General features: G+C 44.6%; 1 protein-coding gene across 1 annotated transcript in view; it reads left to right on the top strand.

The window, feature by feature from the left end:
- The window catches only part of FKBP14 (FKBP prolyl isomerase 14), a 41,304-nt gene that overhangs the window by 3,027 nt on the left and 21,582 nt on the right, over nucleotides 1–16,695 (top strand). The window contains exon 2 of the mRNA XM_068236085.1: nucleotides 5,854–6,002. Coding sequence (XP_068092186.1) covers nucleotides 5,854–6,002 — 149 coding nt within the window. The remainder of the gene's footprint in view (nucleotides 1–5,853; nucleotides 6,003–16,695) is intronic.

The following is a 16,695-nucleotide window of genomic DNA, read 5'->3' as shown; positions in this document are numbered from 1 at the left end:
GGCTGATATGCAAAGCTGCACACCTTTCAATATAGAAGCGTCCGCACAGGATGGGCACACCTCTCCCTTATCTCTTTCTCTGCTTCACCCCTTTCTCTTCCTCCCTTCTTTTCTCCTCTCTTCTTCTTACTTTTCCTTTTCCCCCCTCTATGCAGAGGGAGGGTTTTCAGTTAGCCCCCACTGCCTGTAGCGCAAGCTGGGGTTATAGGTTTAGTTAGCCAAGGCTCTCAGAGGCAAGGACTGAAGCTCATTCTGGAGCTCTGTCCCTCCTGCTCTGCCATGAATGGGACTTCAGACCCCATAATATGTGATGGTCTCTCATGTCTTCTTTATCTATGTTGATGTTACATTATATAACTTCTCATTCTGTTAGCCATGAGAAATTGTTCAAATGAGTGTCTTGCCTAAAGTGGTATATTGTTCACTGTTTTTCTCCTTGTAAAACTTCAATAAATAATTTGAAATAGAAAAAAAAAAAATCCATTCAGTGTATATTTATTGGTTTGGGTAAAAGTTATAGCGTTTACAAACTATGGTGCCAAAAGTGAATTTTCCCATTTTGAAGCATCTCTGACTTTTCTGACCACCTATCATGTTTCATGAGGTGCTAAAATTCCAGGATAGTATAAATGCCCCCCCAAATAACCCCATTTCGGAAAGAAGACATCCCAGAGTATTCACTGAGAGGCATGGTGAGTTCTTAAAAGATTTTATTTTTTGTCACAAGTTAGCGGAAAGTGTCCGCTAACTTCCATTTCTTCTAACTTGCGACAAAAAAAAAATGAATTCTGCCACGGACTCACTATGCTCCTCTCTGAATACCTTGAAGTGTCTACTTTTCAAAATGGGGTCATTTGTGGGGTGTGTTTACTGTCCTGGCATTTTGGGGGGTGCTAAATTGTAAGCACCCCTGTAAAGCCTAAAGGTGCTCATTGGACTTTGGGCCCCTTAGCGCAGTTAGGGTGCAAAAAAAGTGCCACACATGTGGTATTGCCGTACTCAGGAGAAGTAGTATTATGTGTTTTGTGGTGTATTTTTACACATACCCATGCTGGGTGGGAGAAATCTCTGTAAATGACAATTTTTTTTTTTCACACAATTCTCCATTTACAGAGAGATTTCTCCCACCCAGCATCTGTATGTGTAAAAATACACCCCAAAACACATTATACTACTTCTTCAGAGTACGGCGATACCACGTGTGACACTTTTTTGCAACCTAGGTGCGCTATGGGGCCTAACGTCCTATTCACAGGTCATGTTGAGGCATTTGGATTCTAGACTACTCCTCACGGTTTAGGGCCCCTAAAATGCCAGGGCAGTATAGGAACCCCACAAGTGACCCCATTTTACAAAGAAGACATCCCAACGTATTCTGTTAAGTGTATGGTGAGTTCATAGAAGATTTTATTTTTATTTTTTTTTGGTCACAAGTTAGCGGAAATTGACACTTTGTGAAAAAAAACTATAAAAATCAATTTCCGCTAACTTGTGACAAAAAATAAAATCTCCTATGAACTTGTCATACACCTAACAGAATACCTTGGGGTGTCTTTCCAAAACCGTGAGTAGTCTGGAAACCAAATGTCTCAAAATGACTGTTAAGGGGTATAAGTATCTGCTAATTTTGATGACAGGTGGTCTATGAGGGTCAAATTTTGTGGAACCGGTCATAAGCAGGGTGGCCTTTTAGATGACATGTTGTATTTGGCCTGATCTGATGGATAGGAGTGCTAGGGGGGTGACGGGGTGATTAGAGGGGAAAATGGATGTAAACAATGCACTTGGGAGGTGGATCTGACGGCGGGTCTGCAGGCGATCTGATGGTGTGGGTGGGTGATCAGATTGCCCGCAAGGGGCAGGTTAGGGGCTGATTGATGGGTGATTGACAGGTGATCAGTGGGTTATTACAGGGAAGAACAGATGTAAATAATGCACTGGCGAATTGATAAGGGGGGGGGGGGGGGGGGTCTGAGGTAGGGCTGCACGGTTTTTCGTTTTTAAATTGAAACCGTGATTCATTAGAAGACGATCTTCTGATCGTCTGTTTTTTGTGAATCACGGTTTCGCCTGCCTGTACGGTTCTGCCCGCCCGAATGCATTAAATTCTGAATGCGGAGGGAGGCTGGGGGCGGATCCACAGCTGTCATGCATAAGATTGCTGCTGATTGGGCAGAAGCTGCGTACAGCTCCGCCTACCGCCTGTTAGCGCATGCTGCGGGTCATGGGGTGACACAAGTGAACTAGGAAGTACGGAGGGAGGACTCTGCCGCTATAGGAAGTACGGAAGCCCCTGAGGACTCTGCCGCTATAGCGGCTGAGATAGCCGCTATAGCGGCAGAGTCCTCAGGGGCTTCCGTACTTCCTAGTTTACTTGTGTCACCCCATGACCCACAGCATGTGCTAACAGGCGGTAGGCGGAGCTGTACGCAGCTTCTGCCCAATCAGCAGCAATCTTATGCATGTGTCCGGCGGGATCGTGCTGATGCCTCCTATGATCAAAGAAGGAGATGAAAGGGCCAGCGGGGAGGATAATTACAGCGGCTACTCCTATCCCACTTGGAACCACCGGCTGGGGATCACGCTGCTGCTGGGCTAATGCCGGTAACCGGGTATGATCAAAGGGCCATATTGTGGATCATTACCGCGGCTATTGCCGCTTGGAGCCACCATGGATCACGCTGCTGCCGCCCCACTGCGCACCTCATTGGGAACATTTGGACCAGCCTGGACCCCCAGACAGCACCCAGCTACTGCCACCCAGGCTGGTGAGATCATGTAATATAACTGTAGTGGTTAGTTACTGTAGCTGGGAGGGGGTTTAATGTAATGCAGTGTAGCGAAAAAAATCGTGAAAAAAAATCGAAATCGCAATTACTGAGATAAAAATCGCAATTTCAATTTTTACCTAAAATCATGCAGCCTTATGCTACGTACACACATGCGACAACGATCGTTCGTTGAGAACGACGAACGAGCTTTTAATTGATGAAAGAACGACCTGAGTAAAGTTAGTTTTTAAATGTGTGTAACGATCTGATCGTTAGAACGAACGTTACATCACGTAAAGCAACTATTGCGCCTGCGCATAAAAATGAGAAGTTTCAGGGAGAAATAGTGAAATGCGCATGTCAAGCCTAGTACGAACAACCGTTTGCAACGATGTACTACTTTTGCAAACGATCGTCGTTGGTTAAAATCCGCCGAGACAGAACTTTCTTTTGTAGCGATTTGGCTCGTTCGTCGTTTGCCTTAATAGTCGGTGGATCGTTTTTTGTAACGATCGTCGTTGGTAAAGATCGGGGAACGATCGTTACAAACGACTATAGTCGCATGTGTGTACGCACCTCTAGTCTGAGGGCAATCTGAGCGTGTGGGCGGGTGATTGGGTGCCCGAAACGGGCAGATTGGGGTCTAATCTGATGGGTAACAGTGACAGGGGGTGATTGATGGGTAATTAGTGGGTGTTTAGAGGAGAGAACAGATGTAAACAATGCACTTGGGAGGTGATCTGACGTCGGGTCTGCAGGCGATCTGATGGTGTGGGTGGGTGATCAGATTGCCCACAAGGGGCAGGTTAGGGGCTGATTGATGGGTGGCAGTAATAGGGGGTGATTGACAGGTGATCAGAGGGGATAGATGCATACAGTACACGGGGGGGGGGGGGGGTCTGAGGGGTGCTGTGGGCGATCAGAGGGAAGGGGGGGGGGGGGAGATCAGTGTGTTTGGGTGCAGACTAGGGTGGCTGCAGCCTGCCCTGGTGGTCCCTCAGACACTGGGACCACCAGGGCAGGAGGCAGCCTGTATAATCCACTTTGTATACATTACAAAGTGTATTATACACTTTGTAGCGGCGATCGAGGGGTTAACAACCCGCCGGCGCTTCCGAACAGCCGGCGAGTTGTCGTCGTGGGTGGGCGGAGCCAGTTGCCGGGGGAAGCGTGCGTCACCAGTGACGCGATCGCTCCCCCGGCATGCCGAAAGGACGCAACGCCCATGGGCGTATTGCGGTCCTTTCGGCGTCCTCTTTGCCGCCGCCCATCGGTTGTGGGCGGTCGGCAAGTGGTTTAACAAGCTGACACATCATTGCATTCCAGGGGTTCTGGAGGTGTGTTTAGCTTGTAGGGACAACAAAGGGATGGCTTGCATATTCAGCAGAGATGTACTGTGAGAGACCTCCTATGTTCACTCCAACCTGAAAAATCACAAATGCATTCTGTTCTAAGAAGGCTAACTTCTGTTTTGCATAGCATATTGTCACATATTTTCTCCCTCACTCCATATATCTAGTACAAGAGCTCCCCCTTGTGCTTGGGGCACAGTGTGAAAATGACTCAACTGATAGTTCCCTGCCTACTAATGACTTGAGTTACAATGTTTCAGAGATACAAAGTTGTCTTGATGTTCAAAACCTTGATACATTTTTTTTTTGTGTGTTTTTGTTGCTGAATGCTACAGTATTGCATAAACTGATACAAGTAGTTCAAAATGCTTTGAAAGCACATTCAACACAACCAAAAACATACGTTTTTATACTATATGTTCAAATCCAGAGTTATCCGAAAGAAAATAATTTAAGAAGTTTAACACAGGACTCCACTTACAAAACAAGGTAAACGTACAGACAAACTCCTGGAACGGAATCTGTTTGTAAGTAGGGGCTGCCTGTATAGGTATTAAAGGAAACTTTAACCACCCTGGCGTTCTGATAAGATCGCCAGGGAGGCTGCGGGAGGGTTTTTTTTAAATTAAAAAAAAACTATTTCATGCAGCCAACTGAAAGATGCAGCCAACTGAAAGTTGGCTGCATGAAAGCCCACTAGAGGGCGCTCCGGAGGCGTTCTTCCGATCGCCTCCGGCGCCCAGAATAAACAAGGAAGGCCGCAATGAGCGGCCTTCCTTGTTTTGCTTACACCGTCGCCATAGCGACGAGCGGAGTGACGTCATGGACGTCAGCCGACGTCCTGACGTCAGACGCCTCCGATCCAGCCCTTAGCGCTGGCCGGAACTTTTTGTTCCGGCTGCGCAGGGCTCAGGCGGCTAGGGGGACCCTCTTTCGCCGCTGCTCGCGGCGAATCGCCGCAGAGCGGCGGCGATCGGGCAGCACACGCGGCTGGCAAAGTGCCGGCTGCGTGTGCTGCTCTTTATTTGGCGCAAAATCGGCCCAGCAGGGCCTGAGCGGCAGCCTCCGGCGGTGATGGACGAGCTGAGCTCGTCCATACCGCCCAGGTGGTTAACTGAAAAAAAATGCCCACTTAACCTACCTGGGGCGTCTTCCAGCCACCTGAAATCCTCCTGGTCCCTAGCCATTATCCCGTGCTGCTCGGTTCCCTTGTGTCCCCTTCCGATCACTGGATGCCCGGCCCCATGCCTTGCACCTTCTCCAATGTGCTCCAGTTGCTGAGAGCGCCCTGCCCTTGCACAGTAAGCAAAAATTGCTAGTGCGCATGTGCAGAATGCTCCTGGCCGTGGGAGTATGACAGAAAAGGCATGCAACCGTACATGTGCAGCTAGCTCATGGAGATGGGCAGCAAGGGAACTGCAGAATCAGTATCAGAATCTAAAAGTATTGGAGGCAGAGGATCAGCAGGACAGCCAGGCATCTGGTGTTGCTTAGAAGGATATAAATGACAACCTTTCCTCCGTATCACTCTCACTTAAGTTGTCCTTTCTTTTTCAACTTGCAGTTCCTCTTGAAATCACACCTAAAAGTGAAGTAGATAAAGTACAAAGCTGACATTACCTATTGCTCTAATTTAGGACAATACTGTGTTTGGCAAACAGTATGTATGTACAGGTTTGTACCTATCTGCCAAAACGTAGCTAGCACTAATCATTTTCTTTTAATTTCAGTTATAAAGAGAATAACCAGCCTGTATGGTTTACATTGGGAATAAAAGAAACTATCAAAGGCTGGGATAAAGGCCTCAAAGATATGTGTGCAGGAGAGAAACGGAAGTTAATTGTTCCTCCCTCTCTGGCTTATGGAAAAGAAGGAAAAGGTATTTTATTCGTGGGACCTGATGTTTATATTTTGCCCATTTGCCCATGTTTAAGCTGTGTATGACAAATTAATTAGCAAACCATGCTGATTGAAGCTTCAAACTAATGGAATAGTGTTTAATGTGATGCTTTAGTTTCTCACACTTAATGACTTGAAGTCAGTTTTGTGAAACAAGACTATTGTATGTTTTTTTGTTTTGTTTTGTTTGTTTTTTTGTTTGTTTGTAAAATCACACTGCCCTTCCAAGATAGATTGTAGATGAGCAAGACTGTGGCTGTATCCCCAAACAAAGCTACAATCTAGATTTCATTATGTAGGAAAAAGTTACTCAACATAATCCCAAAATTAAACCTGACAACATAACTGGGTTCATAATTGAATATACTCAGAGTATAGAAGCAAAATAATGGGCAGAATGAGCAACTGTGGTTGTAATTGAAGCAGAGGTTCCACTTCACCTGGAATTCTGCCTTTTGGTGGGTCAGAGTGATCATGTGATACTCAACATATGTTGATCACTAGAAGCCTACCAGCATTACTTGATGAAAGTGCTGTCAGACTGCCTTTTTTTTTTACCAGCTTTAAACTTGCTAGGGACCATTTTTTTACTATAAGATCACCCAAGTCAGGAAATGAAACTCAAAAGTAAATGCGCCGGATTTGCTTCTGTGCTTACTTGTGTCCATATGATACATCTGCAGTGGCTTGCAAAAGTATTCAGCCCCCTTGAAGTTTTCCACATTTTATCACATTACTGCCACAAACATGAATCAATTTTATTGGAATTCCATTTGAAAGACCAATACAAAGTGGTGTACATGTGAGAAGTGGAACGAAAATACTACATCATTCCAAACATTTTTTTACAAATAAATAACTGCAAAGTGGGGTGTGCGTAATTATTCAGCCCCCTTTGGTCTGAGTGCAGTCAGTTGCCCATAGGCATTGCCTGATGAGTGCTAATGACTAAATAGAGTGCACCTGTGTGTAATCTAATGTCAGTACAAATACAGCTGCTCTGTGACGGCCTCAGAGGTGGTCTAAGAGAATATTGGGAGCAACAATACCGTGAAGTCCAAAGAACACACCAGACAGGTCAGGGATAAAGCTATTGAGAAATTTAAAGCAAGCTTAGGCTACAAAAAGATTTCCAAAGCCTTGAACATCCCACGGAGCACTGTTCAAGCGATCATTCAGAAATGGAAGGAGTATGGCACAACTGTACACCTACCAAGACAAGGCCATCCACCTAAACTCACAGGCCGAACAAGGAGAGCGCTGATCAGAAATGCAGTCAAGAGGCCCATGGTGACTCTTGATGAGCTGCAGAGATCTACAGCTCAGGTGGGGGAATCTGTCCATAGGACAACTATTAGTTGTGCACTGCACAAAGTTGGCCTTTATGAAAGAGTGGCAAGAAGAAAGCCATTGTTAACAGAAAAGCATAAGAAGTCCCGTTTGCAGTTTGCCACAAGCCATGTGGGGACACAGCAAACATGTGGAAGAAGGTGCTCTGGTCAGATGAGACCAAAATGGAACTTTTTGGCCAAAATGCCAAACGCTATGTGTGGCAGAAAACTAACACTGCACATCACTCAGAATGCGCCATCTCCACTGTCAAATATGGTGGTGGCAGCATCATGCTCTGGGGGTGCTTCTTTTCAGCAGGGACAGGGAAGCTGGTCAGAGTTGATGGGAAGATGGATGGAGACAAATACAGGGCAATCTTGGAAGAAAACCTCTTGGAGTCTGCAAATGACTTGAGACTGGGACAGAGGTTCACCTTCCAGCAGGACAATGACCCTAAACATAAAGCCAGGGCAACAATGGAATGGTTTAAAACAAAACATATTCATGTGTTAGAATGGCCCAGTCAAAGTCCAGATCTAAATCCAATCGAGAATTTGTGGCAAGATCTGAAAACTGCTGTTCACAAAAGCTGTCCATCTAATCTGACTGAGCTGGAGCACTTTTGCAAAGAATGGGTAAGGATTTCAGTCTCTAGATGTGCAAAGCTGGTAGAGACATACCCTAAAAGACTGGCAGCTGTAATTGCAGCAAAAGGTGGTTCTACAAAGTGTTGACTCGGGGCTGAATAATTACGCACACCCCACTTTGCAGTTATTGATTTGTAAAAAATGTTTGGAATGATGTATGATTTTCCTTCCACTTCTCACATGTACACCACTTTGTATTGGTCTTTCACATGGAATTCCAATAAAATTGATTCATGTTTGTGGCAGTAATGTGACAAAATGTGGAAAACTTCAAGGGGGCCGAATACTTTTGCAAGCCACTGTATATGGAAGAATAGAGGTGAACCCTCCCCTTTTTCCTGCCTCAGTGCCTTTAAGCTCAGATTGTCACTAACCCACTGTATGTTTATGTTCCTACTCAAAAAGGAATACCTGTATGCACCTTCTGTATCTAAGCAGTACTATAAACAGGAGGGGTTTTTAGATTAGACAGGTTCTGCTATGCAGTTTTACAGATTTCAGCCTAAACAAAGTCTCCCCCCCCCCCCCCCCCCCCCTTATTTGGCTCAAACACAAATAGTGAGGCAGCTTTTATTGTGACTGATCGGATTGTCAGCAGTACGTCTTTCTCCACACAGACATGCCAAAATCATTTTCACAGAGATTTTCTGGGAACGCTAGAGGGCATCATACAGCAGCTATATAAATGTGCAAGTACAGTGTATTACTGTATCAGTAGCATTTTTCCTTTCTCCCTTCTCTGTGAACAGTTGACTTGAGGTTATCTCCATTAGCTGAAACTGACATCTAACACCCATATCACAGCTGTGTCTAACTGAATGAAGGCTTTTGACAAGTGACAACTGTAACTTGACAACTGTAACTTATCAACTAGCTTCCTATATCTGTGATATTTAATATAACCATCAATAGTACATTTCACCTTCACTGGGAAGTATTATTCAGGCATTCTGACTACAGGAGACTTGCATCAAAATCTCAGAATTCATATGCTCAGTTACATGGTAATGCAATAATAGAAAGTAAGTACTGTTGCAACAGTGATGGCCTACAAGGCAAAAAATTGAGTCACTCAATAAGGCTGATAACCATCTTAGGAGGAGCTCACAAGGCTGGGCAAACACACAGAGCAAAATTTACTGGGACCTGGGCACAAATCACAGCCAGCGGCTAACGCAACATCCCAAAATAAACGAGATTGTTGGATATCAATAGGCATGTGGGAGCAACTTACCAGAGAAAAGGCTGACCTCCTCCTTTCTGCTTCTTAGTCAAAGACTGTGCTGCTGCATCCTCCATAGGCTCCTGATTTGTGTCATGTGACCCAATGCATGCCAGGTGACACGCATTGGGAGCCCACAGATGCTGCAGCAGCACTTCATGTGACTGTAAGAAGCAAAGAAGAGGATGGCATCCGGTTCCCTTGTAAGTTGCTTTGCTGCTCTGCATAGCTGGGAAGGCTGTTTTCTCATGCTTCTGGAAAGTACAGTTATCCAGTATCAGGCACTCCATGCCTGAGCCTGGATAATGGGGGTTTTACTATATATAAATACATTTATAAATAGTGCAAAGTGTAATCATACCAAATATGGTAAGTAACCTAACCCTTCTAGTATGACACGGTTTCTTTTATGCGTTAGCCACACAATATGTTATGCAAGCGCAAACTAGCATTAAAAAAATATTTCTCCAGAGATTTGTTTTAGCGATTTACAAGCACAACTTCTGAAATCTGTGCTGTCTAAAAATGTATGACTGTTAGTTGACAGCTCTGTAAAATAATACATTTGTAGGCTTTGTCTTAAAGCGGTATATAACCCTGCATTTCAACTTTGCTCTAAAATATTATTTACAGCATATTATATGCAAAAAGCATTTTTTTTACTAGACCAGCATTGGAAGGGTTAAACACAGAGTTTTAAAGTTCTGTGGAGAGATATGCAGAAGTTCAGATTGTTACATTCTATTTAGTTATATGTATCTATTGATAAATGTTACACACTCTTTGGCTGTCCTCCAAGCTCCTTCTCAGTCAGAGATGAGTCACATTCAACACTTAGATACATTTATGTAAACAAAATGTATCTATTTCAGCTTCGGATTCGTCTGCAGAAATCTCCAGGAACTTTAAAGCCCTGTGTAACCCTTCCAATGCTGGTCTAGTAAAAAAAAAAAAAAATGCTGGTTGCATATAATATACTGTAAATAATGTTTTAGAGCAAAGTTGAAATGCAGGGTTATATTCCACTTTAAGATGTCACGTACCTCTGTATCGCATGTCGCCGACCCTCTTTCTCTCTGTTTGACCACTTTCTTAGTTTCCACTGCAGTAATGTGTTATGAAATTTCAAATGTCTGCATTGGTAGTATATTGGTGTATGTTTTCTGTAACTCACATTACTAGGAGTCTTACACATAGCTTATGAGTATGCATAACTGTCTGGAGCACTGCTAACTATATAATAAAACTAACCTCTTGTATTTGTCTTGTACTTGATGTAAAGTGTATGAACGTGCATGAGTAGATCCTTGGAAAGAAACACCATGTCACCTCAGAGCTAATGCATGTGGATTCTCACCCTACCTTAACACATCACTTTCTTATACTGGTAAGCATGGAATGCACTGCACTTATTTTCTTGCAAGTCATGTTGAGAATGCATGTTCACACATGTATGTACTGCATCTCGTACTGTTTAGACCGCACAAATGGACTGTAGTATTTAATAATACTAAAGTCCATATAATTCATCCTGGTACAGCTCCCTTGTAAACCTAATTTGTCTCCTAATTGTTGACTGGCACCCTTTGACTTCATTCAGCTACACTAACTTTGAGGGCCTTGCCTGGTCATGGTGTGATTTAGGCCTCGTTCACATCTAAAATCGTAAACTTTTTTTTTTTTGTGCGCGGTTCTTTTTCCCCTTCCCGGCGCTCCACTGTGTTCTGCGTTTCTGGTTAAAAGCGTTTATCTAAGTGCTTTTCCAGAGCGGTTTTGTAATTTACTCCCTGATGTAAGTCAGGAAGTTAACTCTTTGACCGGAAAATAATAAATACAATGTATTTATTCTTAAACGCTCACGCAATCACTGCATAAAGCGATTTTTGTGAGTTTTTTTGCATTTTTTACCTATACTTTCCATTGAGGCAAAATCGCCTCAAAAATGGCACAGGCACCGCTTTGCTGAGCTTATCGCAAACCAACCGCTCAGCTGTGAGCTCTCTCATAGGGAATCATTGCACAAGCGGCTTTAGGGCGATTTTGAAAACTGCCTCCACTTGAAAAAAGGGCAAAAACGCCCTTAGTGTGAACGAGCGCTTACTGTATATACTCGTATATAAGCTGAATTTTTCAGCACAAAAAATGTTCTGAAAAGTTACCCTTTTGGCTTATACACGAGTCTGGCTTATACACGAGTCGGGCAGTGTATGTGTCTGGGCAGTGGAGAGTATGGATTGTGCAGCAGCGATCCTACACTTGCCTGCTGTGCCCCTTAGCAACATGTTGAGTGCTGTAGTACCGATACCTGTGTGCCCGCGGCTTTTGGAGAGAGTGGTGAGTCAGCATCACTGGTCCATTATTTGGGAATGCTTCCTGTCTCGATTGCTGTGTCCCTCAGTCCCCCCTGCACATGGAGCCCGCTGCAACATGCTGGCCTACTGTGCCCACTAGCTTGTGGAGTAGAGCGGCATGTCAACACTGTTCCTGTATTCTTCCTGTGTAGCAAGTGCTGTCTCCTATCTGACGCCATCTAGTGGCGTCTTGAGACAGCGATTGCTACGCAGGAAGAATACCGGAACCCTGCAATAGCGGTGACATGCCACTCTGCTCCACTAGCCGGTGGGCACCACGTTGCAGTGGGCTCAATGTGCAGGGGTCTCAGGGACACGGAGGCACAAGGATCAAGACAGGAAGCATGCTGTCTCCACTAGCTGAAGACACAGGTACCGGTACTACATCACTCAACATGTAGCTGAGGGTCACGGACACAGCAGGTAGGCAGCTGGCTAGTGTAGGAAAACTGCTCCATGATCCATACACTCCACTGCCCATACCTTCCACGAATTTCTCACCATGAGGCTGCCTAATGGGAGAACATCTGGCTATGTGAAGGGTTGCTGCCTAGAACTGGTGGCACATCTGGTGATGGGGAGGGGATGACTAGTACTGGGGGAAATCTGGCTATTTGCACTGGATAGGAGGGTGCCTCATACTAGGGAGCATCATACTATTTATACTGTGAAGAGGGGGGGTGGTTATACGCGAGTCAATCACTTTTTCTGTTTTCTTTGAGGGAAAAGTGGGTACCCTGGCTTGTACACGGGACAGCTTTATATATGAGTATATATGGTTTCTTATTTTCCTCACTGATAGATGTTCTTATGGGTAGTGAACTAATGTCTGGTTATTTGATAGCTCTATAAATCCCTATTTAAACTAGGCATCTAAAACCTTTCTGAAAGCCTCAAAGAGCCGTTCTGGTCTAGGCACGGTGATGCTGTACATTCACCAAACAGCAAATTAAACAAAGGGCTTTCATGAATCTGGATATTTTTAAGTAAAAGAGGGTACTGTTCTTTTTATAGCATCTTTTATAAATATTCATAGAGCCAAATTAATCCATGCCATGCACTGATGAGGATCAAACAATCCGAAACAGTCTATGCATGTTGGATTATTATGGCTCTGTACAAATTAACAAGCTGACACATCATTGCATTCCAGCGGTTCTGGAGGTGTGTTTAGCTTCTAAGGGCAACAATGGTTAATTTGCATATATTCAGCAGTGATGCACTGGGAGACATCTCGGAGCTCGCTCCAATCTGAATTATCGCAAATTCTTTCTGTTTTAAGAAAGCAAACTTTTGCGTTTTTTATAAATATATGTAAGGGTTTATAGGACCACTTAAGCAGTACAACTGTCCTGTATAATGCCCTATAAATTGAGTTTTTTTTTCCTATGTTGCGATCACTTACAGTAGGTAGTAATACTCGAATATAAGTCGATCCAATATTTGACCCGCAGGAATTTTTTTAATGACTCTTACAAGTCTACCCAGCAAAGTTAATGGCTGTACTTTGGGACCAGGAGGGGTTAATAGCTGCACTGCATAAAGTATTGTAGACATTAACTCCTCCAGACTCCTCACATGCAGCTATTTACAACCCCCTCACCCATCCATTGTGGCCAGTGAGTGTAAATATCCCCCCTCCCTCCTCCATTGTGGCCAGTTATTGTAAATAGCCCCCGAACCCCTCCATTCCCGAAGTCTTGAGTCAGAGCTTCAACACAGGCAGACCAGCGAGAGAGGGGTGATAGGAAGCTTCGCCCGCTGCTGAATTTCTTGAATTGAGGCTTCTGGCAGGGCTGTGTATCTAATTACACATCAGAAGGTATGCTGGCCGCTGCAACTCACGGGGCGGGTGGATAGGGAGGGGGTTGTGGGTGATATTTAACATTATACAGGCCACAATGGAGGTGGGAGGGAGGATTTTTACAGAATGCTGCAGGAAGGGAGAGAGTGGCGATCCCTATTCACCCAATCCCGGCTGTAGGGTGAAAAATTTAGACCTGACTCGAGTATAAGGTGACCCCCAAACTTTTATACTTTGCGTCAGTCCTAAATTCTTAAACTTCTAGTCAAGTATACGGTATTCTCCTTTATGAAGGATTTTCTTTTTCAGCACTTACTGAATGGCATTTGCTCTCACAGCTGCCTAAATAGTATGCAAATGGGTATGGAGGCCGGCCTGCATCCTTGTATAAATCCTTTTTCTGGTAAAGCAGCACAGTGCAGTGTTCTCCCCAGAAGTTTTTTTCAGCCGGGTGGCATGAAAAAGTAACCGGGTGGGGAAGTAAGGACCATTTTCCACAAGGAAGCGTGATCGCAACCTATTGGGATGCGATCATGCAACCTACAATTTCCCGGATCGTCACTCGGACAGCACCCCTGGATGAGACTTGTCTCCCTCCCCACCGTGGACAGGAACTGCAAAAGAACAAATTTGCATAAGCAACAGGCAGCCTGCTATATAAGCCACTTACTTTGCTGCTATACCTCAGTATAGTTTCCTGTCCCGGACGGAACGGAGGGAGAGGTCTCCAGGGTGCCATCCATGTCAGTCGGCAGGGGCAGCGTGTAGCAGGACTCCCATTAGAGCTGAGCAGTGATCAGTGGGGAGTCCTGCAGCGAATGGGAGGCTTCTCCAAGGAAGGCAGCGGTGTTATGCACGCAGGCGCACGCATGAAGAGGTCACTTCCGCTTTACCCGGAAGTAGTCACGCGCTGGCGTCCCGCGTGATCTGAGGTCTGCAGAGCGGCAGGGGCCGCGGCGGAGAAAGGTGAATCAGCGGAACAGCTGATTGTAATTACATCAAGACGCCGGGCCAATCAGGCGGCAGGGCCGCGGCGGTGAGAGGGAATCAGCCTAGGCTGATTATTTAAGGTATGTGAGCTGATTTGCATAATTTATGCGGCAGGGGCGGCATTAAGTGTTATCAGCTGGGTCTGTTAGAGGTATTTATTTGGAGGTGAGTCCATGACTCAGATGTTACTGGAAGTCATGGAGGACGCTTCAGGTTCAGCTCCTTTGCAGTCTAAGTCTGGACAAGACCCCTCTCTGGCAAGTAGATGTGGTATCTGAAATACTCCTGCTTGTTATTATTATTTACTATGGAACCTCTAGTAATATTTGTTCCTTGTTTGTGTTTTTTTGTAGCCTAAAAAAAAAACATGACAAGTCGGACAAATCTGATAAAAGTGATAAAACTGACAAATCTGCTGCTCAATCCGGTCAGCATGGGTCAAGCAGGTCTGAGAAGAAGTGTGCAATTTGTAACAATCGTTTTTCTTCATCGTCCTCTAAGAAGTTATGTCAGAATTGTACAGAGAAGGTTGTTAAGGATGAATCGCCTGTCATATTTAAAGATTTAATGGGCTGGATGAGATCTGAGATGTCTTCAGCAATTTAAAGAGATTAAAGACTCTGCCATTGCTTCACAGTCTATAGTTCCTTCTGATGTTCCAGGAACTAGTGGAAATATGGATTCAGTGCCTACAGTTGTTGTTCCGGCATCCCCTGTTCTGAATTTGCCCCAGCCGGGTCCCTCCGGATCTAAGCGTAGAAGAGAGAGTGAAATAGAAGAGATTTCTGAGTTATATCAGCCATCAGATATGGAAGAGGAGGTCTCTAATGTTGACAAATCAAAATTTGCTTTCTCAACTGATTTAATGAAAGATTTATTGGGGGCTATGTATGATACAATGGGTATCAAGACAGAGAAAAAGTCTTTGACACCTTTGGATGAGATGTACAAATTTTTGGCGGATCCCCAGCCTCAGTTTATCCCAGTTCATTCCACCCTAAAGGGTATGATTAAGAAGGAATGGGATAACCCTGAGAAGCGAGCCTTTTGGCCTAGATCCTTATCCAATCGTTATCCTTTCTCTCCGGAGGACCAGGGATTTTGGGGCCCTCCGCCTAGGTTGGACCCATCTTTTTCAAGGGTGTCAAAGAAAACGGATTTATTATTTGAAGACTTTGGTAGTCTGAAAGACCCAATTGACAAAAAGATGGACAACCTTCTGCGTAGAGCATGGGAATCCTCTTCCTTGACTTTTAAACCCGCAGTAGCCTCCACTGCAGTGAGCAGATCATTAAGATCATGGCTAATAGAAATGCAAGATAAAATTGCTTCTGGGGTTCCTCGAGACGAAATTCTTAATGACTTTCCTAAGGTTTTAAATGCCTCCAATTATATGGTGGATGCATCGGATGACACTGTTAAGCTTACGGCTAGAACAACTGCCTTGGTTAACTCGGCTAGAAGAGGCATATGGGTTAAAACTTGGAGTGGTGATAATGCCTCAAAATCTAAATTGTGCGGAATACCATGTGAAGGTGGGCTTCTGTTTGGATCCAAGTTGGATGATACACTAGATAGAACTTCAGATAGAAAGAAAAATTTTCCAGAGAAGAAAAGACCATTCCAGTATAAGCGGCCATTTCGTCCCCCTAACAGGTCAGAGCAGGACTCCAAGTCCTCCAAGGGTAAGCGTTGGGCTCCATACAGACCACAGAAATCAAAACCCAACTTTAATCCGGCCAAAAGGCAGGATAAGCAATGACGCCAGAATTCCAGTGGGGGGGAGGGTTGCAAATTTTTTAGAGGAATGGCAGCCTCGGTTTACAAGTCAGTGGCTGCTAAAGATTGTATCAGAGGGATACCGGATCGAATTCAATCAGCATCCTCCTCTGAGGTTTTGCATTACTCCTGAACCACAAGACCAAACAAGGTGTCAGGCATTACAGAACGAGGTCCTATCCCTACTAGACAAGGGGGTAATAAGATATGTCCCAAGTTGTCAGAGAGAAAAAGGGTTCTATTCTACAGTGTTTCTGGTGAAAAAGCCGCAGGGATCTTACCGGTTCATTCTGAACCTGAAGAGCTTAAATCTAAATGTAAAATACAGAAAGTTCAGGATGGACAATATAAAATCTGTGATTCATCTCTTGCAGAAAAACGATTTTCTTGCCTCCCTAGATCTCAAGGATGCATACCTTCACCTACCCATCCATCCGTCATCTCAACAGTATCTAAGATTTGCAGTCCACATGGAAGAGGTAAGACATTTTCAGTTTATTGCTCTTCCTTTTGGACTCTCATCTGCCCCTTGGCTGTTTACCAAGGTC

This window comes from Hyperolius riggenbachi, chromosome 5 (assembly GCF_040937935.1).
Source record: "Hyperolius riggenbachi isolate aHypRig1 chromosome 5, aHypRig1.pri, whole genome shotgun sequence".
Taxonomy (NCBI): Eukaryota; Metazoa; Chordata; class Amphibia; order Anura; family Hyperoliidae; genus Hyperolius; species Hyperolius riggenbachi.
Note: the sequence above shows the minus strand (reverse complement) of the source record. Positions and strands in the feature narration are given on the sequence as shown.